The sequence below is a fragment of the Cryptomeria japonica genome, chromosome 2, assembly GCF_030272615.1.
Source record: "Cryptomeria japonica chromosome 2, Sugi_1.0, whole genome shotgun sequence".
NCBI classification, from domain to species: Eukaryota; Viridiplantae; Streptophyta; class Pinopsida; order Cupressales; family Cupressaceae; genus Cryptomeria; species Cryptomeria japonica.
Window position 1 is genome coordinate 67,452,361 of NC_081406.1, and position 10,114 is coordinate 67,462,474.

The 10,114-nt window shown below is 33.2% G+C and overlaps 1 protein-coding gene across 1 annotated transcript in view; it reads left to right on the plus strand.

Moving 5' to 3' along the window:
* LOC131060532 (ABC transporter G family member 7) overlaps positions 1-6,260 on the plus strand; it is a 158,616-nt gene extending 152,356 nt beyond the window's left edge. Inside the window, exon 11 of the mRNA XM_057993782.2 lies at positions 5,820-6,260. Within this exon, the coding sequence (XP_057849765.2) occupies positions 5,820-6,035 (216 nt within the window). The 3' untranslated portion in view covers positions 6,036-6,260. The remainder of the gene's footprint in view (positions 1-5,819) is intronic.
* Positions 6,261-10,114: the final 3,854 nt, after the last annotated feature.

The following is a 10,114-nucleotide window of genomic DNA, read 5'->3' on the forward strand; positions in this document are numbered from 1 at the left end:
AGAGCACAATACACAAAGTTGGTCAAGTTGTGAATTCCCCGTGAATAGCTTGCAAGTCTACTGAGTTAAATGACTCCATCTCTAACTCAACAGTGGCGAAAACAAGGATCCCATCCCTAGTTTGTCAAAGGTAGGAAAAGACCCCATCCCTCCAAACCTTAGCTCCTATCGCGGATCTGGACATTGTCTAGTTTGCAAGTACTGAGTAGAATTTAAAACCGTTATCTTGGTGTACTTGCTAGATTATTGCTGATCACTTGATTTCTTTCTATTGTCATTTCTTGAAGGATTGATGAGTGGATGCTTACATGATACTTGAAGGAATTGATGCTTGAATGGTTGATGTCTTAGTGATTGATATTTGAATGATTTTATGCTAGAATGCTTGATGCTTGAATAGTTGATGTTTGTATTATTGATTGATTGTTTTCTTTCTGGTTTGTTAGTTGATAGGATGATTGAATGATTTCCTTTGATGGATTCATGAGTGATGATTTAATGATTGCTGATTTGGACTATTGATGAGTGATGATTGAATGAATGCTGGTTAGATATATTGGTGAATGTTGATTTGAATGAATGCTGGATTGATAGAGTGATGATTGAATCTTAAGAATGATCTCTCCTTTATATTTTTTTGGTGAAAGAAACTCCACCTTTCACAAGAATTGAGGTACCACTCTTCATTGCTGCCTTTTTATTGATTGCTGGGTGTCATTCTAAATCTCTGCTCTGGATTGTTATGATTTGGATTGTGCCCTCTCCAAATGATTTGATCTCCTTTTTATATCGTAAAAATGGGATGGGGTAACACCTCTTCACTATAGCCTTTGCAAGCGATACACCTTCATAATGAATTGCTGCCCTAGAATGCCTTTTAAATAATCGCTGGTAATTATACTCTTTAATCATAGTCATCTCGTTTAAAATGAATCATTGCCTTTGTTTTTTCTTCTGTTCTTGGTTTACCCTTATCGAATTGCTAGTATTGTTTTATTTTATTGTCTAGGCTTAAATTGGTATTACAGTTGCAATTTGTTTTGTGAAGGTTGTGCTCTCTATGGTGGGGGCATGAAGATGCTCCTTGTGTATGTGAGGAGCAACACCCCTAGTGGGGTTGACGAGCAGCACCTCTCACAAAGTTTTGGGGCAGCACCCCAACAATGCTCCTTATCGTGACATAGGGCAGGGTCAAGAGGCATAGCCCCTTCTACCAAGCCCAAGTTAAAGCCATTGAAAGCACACAAACTTTCATGGAGCATTGCTATTTTTCATAATCTGACTGCTTTTCAGTACTTGTCCCATTTTGGGTCTTGTCAACTGCCTGTTCCATAATTGGTGCCCGTGTCCCATTTTGTGTTCCGCGTGTCTTGTTTAGGCCTCACAATCCTATTTTGGGTCCCATTCCCGCTTTTGATCTCATGGATTGCCCATCCTTTTTTTGCCCTGTGTGCCTTGCTTTTGGCCCTTGTGTCTTTGTTTTTGGTCCCTATGTCTCGTTTTGGGTCCCCTCTCCTGTTTTGGGTCACATGTGCCATTTTTTGCCTCGCAAACCTATTTTGGATCATGTGCCCCACTTTTTGTCTCACAAACCCGTTTTGGGCCCCCTATCCTCTTTTGGCTCCTCTTATCCCGTTTTGGGTCCTATGTCATGTTTTGGGTCTTGTGTCCTGTTTTGGGTCCATTTTTGGTCTTGCAGACCCATTTTGCACCTTGCGGACCCGTTTTTGGTCTCATGTCATGCATTTGGTCTTGCAAACTTGTTTTGGGTCCCATGCCTTGGTTTTGGTCCACCTTGTCAATAATTATATAATATTAATGTAATGAAACCATTGACTCTCAAATATAATATTAGAAATAGATAAGATCCTAAAATCCTAACACTTAACCTACAAACAAACATTTAGAGTTGATGAAACCCTAAACAAATTTAAATTCCATGATCATACATAACATGAAATTTACTCAATGACATAGAGACTAAACTCTAGCTAATAATAACATAAACAATGAATATCAATGAACAACACTAGAAGTTTCCAAACAAGGTAAAATGACTTTGAAGAAACTAAAAATACGCTGGTAGTCCTCATATGAGAATGGGTATGAGTTTGGGGCCTTAGATATGAAAATGGATATATTTATTAATAATATCCCTAAAATTATATCATCATATTAATTATATCATAATTAATTAATTAGAAAATATTTAAATTTATAACTAAAAATGTCATTAATATCCAAACTAAACAGTTTTATTTTAATGAACTTAAAAAAATTCCTTTATAAAGAAAAACAATATTATTTTATAATAATCAAAATATAACTCATAAATATATATGTATTATGTATGTATGTATGTATATGTATATATTAAAAATATTTATAATTTGCAAATACATATTAAAATATTTATAATTTATAAAATACATAAAAAAATAATTTATTTTATAAATACTTATAAATTTATAATTCAGTCATGGTGGTGGTTTCAGAACATTACCCTGTCAAAGTTGCTGGATTTATAATTTCTTTTCGGTTTACCTAAAAGATTGATGAGATAAAATTGGTTCGAATTTAGATTAAAATAGTTAAAAACTGTAACCAATGGTAGAAAATGAGTTCCTGATTTACAATAAACAGTAAAAAGATTTTCGGTGAAGAAAATTGCAGAAAAGTGGATTAAATCATGGAAACCCTAATCGTGGAAAAAAAATTAAAATATTGTAGGAAATCATACAGCATAATTTAAACGCATTTTTAACATGATTTAAAATTTTAAACACTATTTTAACACGTAAATGAAAAAAAATGGGTCAATAAACGTAGACCATGATTTTGTTTAAAAATGCAAAGGGAAAATATTGCCAACTATGGTGATTTGCGGTTTTGGTGATTTCTGCTTCTTTGTGTTCAACACAACACATGGATTCAAGAATTGCCATTGATTTAGATCAAGGTTTTTTATAGGGATTTACAAGGCTCATCTCACAAATCAAACTGAGTGGCATGGAGTTCATGCAACATGTTTTACCCAAAACGATCACCCCCAAATAATCACTGTTTGGGAAAACCTATACTTGTATGCTTAGGTGAAACTTCAGGCATACTTGCACCATATAGGAATAGTTGAAACACAGTATAAAATAAAAAGATCCAATGTGATATAATATGCATATGAAATAAGAGAAAATTATCACTATTAGTATAAATCATTTGCAATAAGCATGACCCAGATGCAGTAATCAAGAATAATACACAATGCTGAACAAATTATAACAATCGACAGATATAGTGAAATCGGTGAAGTTGAAACACTGTAATAATACTTCCCAATAATACATAATCAGAAAAGAGATGCCATTATAAAACCTTATTGAGAAAGTACATTGATAGCAATACAAAACATCGCCACTAAGTTTAGTAATATAATCAAAGTAAAAATCAACAAACATGCGAGGCACAAATGCATAGACACCTCAGCTACCCAAAAAACATCACCACAGACCATCATGCATTAAAATATACTATTTTACAACGTTTCTATGTTTCCAATTCCTAGTCTCCTTTATTGAGTAGTTCTCCATGATGCCATTGGTCTAGCTTCATTTGAACCGATTTTTGGATCGACACCTAATTTGGCATACAGCATAAGATACTAGAGATACACTATGGCTTTAGTGTACATTTATCTCCGATGAAAAGCTTTAGTTAGGACAAGATTTGCTATGAGATACAGACCTTGATATAAAAGGTGCTAAGTTGCAAAACATGGTACTCTTCACTTACAGGTGTCATCATTCATTCTTTGTTTCATTGAAAGTATTTCCCCGATGCTTCCAAATCAAAGTATTTTCCCTAAAATGTAAGTGCTGTTGTTAATTGTGAAGAACAAGTCAAAAATTAGCTACTTATCTGCTTGTTGAGTTGCACAAAGCATATTATAGAAGCAGAGACTTTGATGTCTCAGATGGAGCACAGTGGTAAAAATCAGGTTAAAGGAGTTTATTATGTGTGAAAGATGTACACTAGGATGTAGACAAACTTTCCAAGTGCCAGTGAGGGTTTCTTGCAATTGTTTTCAGAATGTATTGTAGTATTCCAAAAATACAAAATGATACATGCACTCGAAAATATGATGAGGACAGGAAGCAAATAATAACCTTGCCGCTGCAAAGATATGTATCTTACAGTATATCTGGTCTTCGGTACTAATGTGCGTAGTATTTTATGACACTGCAGTAGCTGCTGCTAAAATTGTTTGTTCTAATTGTAATTGTTGTCACGTGGGACCCTCAATCTTCCTTGACACTCTAACCTCTGCAGTGGTGCTCTCACTAACAGTTCGAACTTTTGGTTTAGTGGGAGCTGCTCTGTGTTAACAAAATTTGGTGACTCTGTTGGGGAGGGTTTGACTCTCATTGGTTATGGCGTACTCGCCTCATGGTCGACTGCCCAGTACGGACCTCTTGGCTTAGGGGGCGAAACTGTTGTCACGTGGAACCCTCAACTCTCCTCGACACTCCAACCTCTCCAATGGTGCTCTCACTAACAGTTCGAAGTTTTGGTGTAGTGGCAGCCGATCTTGAGAGGTCCATACTGGACACATTCGACCATGAGGCAAGTAAGCTATCACTGGTGGGAGTTGAACCCTCCCCAGTAGAGTTGGCAGTTTTGTTAACACAGACCGGCTGCCACTACACTAAAAGCTCAAACTGTTAGTGAGAGCACCACTAGAGAGGTTAGGGTGTCGGGAAGGGATGAGGGTCCCTCGTGACAACAGTAACTGGCTTGAAAGGTGGGGTGACTTGATTTAGAAAAAATACTTTTTCCTTTTCAGTATGTGTTTTTAAAAAGGTTTAAGAAAATTTTTGTAACTCAGGCAAGTTTTGTGCCTTTCCTTCACCTTTGGAGACATACCAAATGGCATCATTGCATGAAGATATTTTCATTTTTACCAGAATTTTACCTGAGGAAATTTCTCTATATATCTTGTTGTGTCCCTATACTACTTTCTCAGTTCTACATTCTTCTCTGCATGATGCTATGCTCAGTATGACACCAAAAGTTGAACCTGTGACAAGTTATCTTCATTTTTGTATATACTACATGACCAATATATGGGCTGCAAATGCAGAGTTGCATTAGATAATAAATTTGAAATGGTTAAAGGATGAACACGAATTAAAAAATGCTCAGATGAAATTTGATAAATTGACTCTGGTTTCTTTTATAGTGTGTTCCAAAAATATTTAGAGGTTGGAACTGTTATATGGAAATATGATGAGGTTATTTCAAACCTTCTGTAGATCAAATTGGTCTACGGTACCCAACTAAGCGTCTAGACTGCAGTTTACACATTTTGCAGAGGATTCAAAATGAACTGCATCGTCTATACACTTTGGGTGTTGTCCATGGATTGTGAAGGCATTTTCTGTTGAGATGAGTCCAAAGATTGCAAAGGATCGCCATGGTCATCAGTAATTATGTAAGATGAGTAGATGTCTATCCTGGCCATATTTGCACTTGCAAAGAGCTCCATTTCCCTTTGAATTGTTGGCTGGATGGGCTTGTCATGCAAAGCAGACCATAAGTAGGTTCTTAAACTGAATATTTTATTTGGCTTGTTATCATTTGGTTATTGATTTTTGCTTATGCATCTTGGCAATGGGACTGTAATGTACCGTGCCCTTTTCTTCAAGGAAAATAATCTTAACCCTATGCAGGTTATACTGCCTGTGTACCAACAAGACCTTTGGTATTGAATTATATTTGTGAATATTGAGAGAAAAATTAAGATGTGCCATTACTCGTTGCAGGTGTTGGAAAGGCTATCATTTAGTGGGAGTTCTGTGGGCAATTCATTGGTTCAAGAAGGCCGCATAGTACTATTTTGGTACTGGATGACTTATGTTCTCCTGAAAACCAAGAAGCCAAAATATCAATCACTAGAGATTCCACGGGCTAAACTCGAGCCTTCACCGGTGTTGGAGGAAATGAAAGAAGAAACTTCTGTCCCTGGAAAAGCCGAATGAAAATATGTATGCTCTTATTATTGACTGGGAAAACATGTAAATAATTACGCTGTTCTACAATTTCAAGTTAATTACTGCTGATATGAGGAGCACTTTAATATGCGCCAGTGGTATTTTTTATGGGTTTTTTATCTTTGCGAATCAGTTTAGTCTATCACAATTTGAAAGAAAAAATATTCACCAAGATGTTAAATAAAATTTACGTAAATCATTAGATTCACATCATACATGGACATTCATAATTTTCCCCATGGTTCTGCTAAGAATGGTTCTATAATATATATTTTCATAATGGAAGCAAACTTCACCAACCATTTTACAGGGCTCCTTAAACATCACACTTTTTTTTGGTATAGGTTTAGTATATCTTGTGGGATGCTAAGTTATGACCAATGAGTATCTGTTTCCTCAAATTCACTTACATTCCATTATTATTTTCTTTTGATAGGTTTAATAGATTGCTTTGTCGGGTGATGTTTGAGGTGTCTCCTGTCAAATTCAATTAAGTTTTATAATGAAATAATTTTATGCAAACATCTTGATGTATTTTATTAGACAAAAGAATATTGATAAAAATGCTAATTCATATAATATATCTTTGTTGTGATCTAACATTTTCTCAACAAATCTTTTGAAAATGTTTTGGGAAAAAAATTGGTAAACCACAAGTAGAAGATTCTTTGAAAAAATTGAGGAAAAATGGATCTAAAAAAATGTAAAAAAAAACGATAAACTACTTTTTTAAAAAAAAATTAAGAGCATTTCTATAGCATAGTGATACAAAAAAAAAAAAAATAGAGTTTAATCCATGAATTGTAGAAAATATAATTTTTTAAATTTATATTCATATCATTGACTACATTGCATTGTACAAAGCATACTTCATAGTGCATAAATAATAACTAGATGGTTAGAGTTTGACAAAATTTCAATCAGAATATAGTTTGTACAAATTCAGCCTATAAACTAAGTAAAAAGTTCCAAAAAATTCAAATGTAGCCAACTACTCTTGCTACTACAAATAAAGCTACGCTAAAGGGTTGCAGGTCATAATGATGAAGCTCCTAGTTGAGAGTCTCTCTTAAATTGTTCAACCTCTTGACTATCCAAGTTGCCCTCTAGGATCTCAAAATCTTCACGCTCAAGAAAGTATTGAAAAAGATAGTTTTCATTTGTTGAGCAAACATCATAAATCACAAAACAAGGATTACTTGGTTCATATTTGTGGTTTAACAATACTTGCAATTTGTAGAATATTGTCAAAGAGAACTATATGAAGACTGTGAAGGGGAAATTATATAACTAAGGAAGCAATTGCAAAGTTTAGTTTGATAGGTTTTGAATCAAATAGCTTAAGATAGATTAATAGAAAATGCTTCATCTTAAAAGACCATAAATGGTATTGAAATATTATCATTGACAACTATTTTGGTAGATTTGTAAAAGAGTAAAGATAGTGTTAAATACATTTCTATTAGGTAATAAAGACTTGTTAGTGCAAAAGAAGAGAGCAACTATTTGAGTCACAATTTTAGCTATTATTATTCGAGTAGATTTTTCTTGATTGTGCATATAAGTGGATGATGGACTTTAAAAACATTGGACTTTGAATTGAGAATTTGAGAGATTATAGGTACAAGTTTAAATAAAAAATTGAAGTATGAGGAACATTCCCTTGCAATGGGACAATTGTTGCTGAAATCTATTTGAATCATTAAACATAAAATATATGGGTCTGCTTTGGGAGGGATTAAGATAAGCCCACAATACTAGGGCATGACTTCTCTCAAGGCGTGTATTAGTTTGCTTTGATACATATTTAACATGCATGGAATACTATGTTATATGTCTAAAGAATTCATGTACTACTATTGTACTCCTTGTAGGACTTTTGAAATTCCATACGATGAGCCTAAATAGAATGTAGTTCCTTAACATTTGTAGGACATGCATTTAAGTAAGTTCACCAATTCACCAATCAACAAAACATTCAGCGTGTAAAATATATAGGAAATTTAAATATAACTAAAACAACCCTTCATTTTGATTTTAAATATTGTTATAGTTCATTTATCAACACTACAAGCTAGTTTTTATCTTTGTGATAGGAACCATTCTGGTTTTGATTCCACAATGTCTATATACTATCATGTATATATTTATGCTTCCCACTTGATTATACAATTGCCATTACCTTACCCACTTGTCATTAAAAATACTTTATGTATATACTCATGCTTCCCACTTGATTATACAATTGTCATTACCTTACCCACTTGTCATTAAAACTTGATGACCGGTGTGAAATTGAAGCTCCAAATTATCACACTTTGTTAGCATCTAAAAAGGAAATTTGTCCCAACCTAACCTTGATTATCTAAACTACCACCTTTTTATTATTGTTGACAATTGAAATGATAAAATTCTTTTGAATTGTTAGGATCACAAGAATTCCAACAAAACAAACCTTTTTAGATTGATATCAAATCGATAAAGTTTTGTTTGAGTTTAGTCTAGCTTTCTATATTTACTTTTGGCAAGTACTCTTTGGATTTATATGCATGGAAAACATTACTATGAGCTTAAGGAAAATGACAGTACTGTGGAATATTGAGAAAAATATAGCACATCTTTTAACCATTTCATGATAATGTCCCTAATACCAAAACATGTGCCTCTATTTTAATGTTTGTAACATCTATTAGAAATATATGTTCATTCAAGATCATCTACCTATGATTTGTCTTAGCAACTTAATTAAATTTGGCCAATTGTTGATGGTGAACCACTTCCTAGCACTACTGCTCATTTATGTGCTAAAAATCAACAAAAAAATTCGTTTAAATAGCAATTTCGTGTGGTTAGGGTATTGCAATAGATTGGTGGATAGTAAGTGCATTTCCTAGGGGTTTTTTTGCAATTTTTCTTGTGATTTAAAACATTTAAAATTTGTTGAAAATTGCAGCTGATTAAATCAAGATATTGGGAAAAAATTGATTCAGTCAAGGATTTTTTTTAAATCGCGAAAATGGGGATTTTTTGAGGATTTATGCCTTTATGGTTGCAATCATTCAACAATCCAATAACATACTCTAACAATTTTTTTTATTTAATTTTATCATTTTGGTTTATTATAATAAGCCAAGCGTATTATCAATTATACACGTATTATGGTATAGTGATACATTTCCCAACATTACTCCCCTTATTATAACAAAGTTCCAAGATTTGGGGAGAATTGTTTTCACATGTGCACTGCTACATAAACATGGTTCCACGTATTTATATCATTATGAATAGGGACACAATTGACTATACATCTTAGTGGAAAGGACCTCACCAAGCTCCTTGTAAGAAAACTTGATGTCAAATAACAAAATGCTAAATAATTTATAAGTTGATTAATACACTATTGTTGTTAAAGATAATAATAATTGACGTTGAAGATGACAAGCAATTGCTACTAAAAATAGTAGATAGTAGTTGATGAAGATGATAGACAATTGTTGACAAAAATAGCAGTAGTGGCTTTTGAAAATGTTTTTTATGCATTCCAAAATTTGCTTGAATTTTAGGCGCATTTAATAAAAACAGATTTTGTTTTAGGAATTATTTTTCAAACATCCAAATCAATGTTTAGTAAACTAAAAATTTATTGTTAATTTTGTTAATTAGTAGTTATGTTTATTGTAGAAAACCATTTGTTATGCTTTTGATAGTTTTATTTTTTAAGGAGGTATTTTTATTGGGTCAATTTGTTGCTTTATTGGCCTAGATTTTGGTTCTATATTTAGTTTAATTGCTCAATTGAAAAAAATCGTGTAAGGCAACTTATTTTAGGATTGTTTTAATTCTTCTTTGTGAGTTATTTTTAGGAGATCAAATTCTTAATTAAATGTATTGTCTGTCTATTCGTGAGAAGTTTGGATGGAAAATCTGAATTGTAAATCGGCCTTAAGAAAGTCAAATGCTCAATTAAAATTTACTAGTAGTGATATTGAAACAGAGTGTTATGAGGATTAGAGTATATTCAAGTAAGTGAGAAATACATTGGACAATGTTGGATCATAAGATCCTTC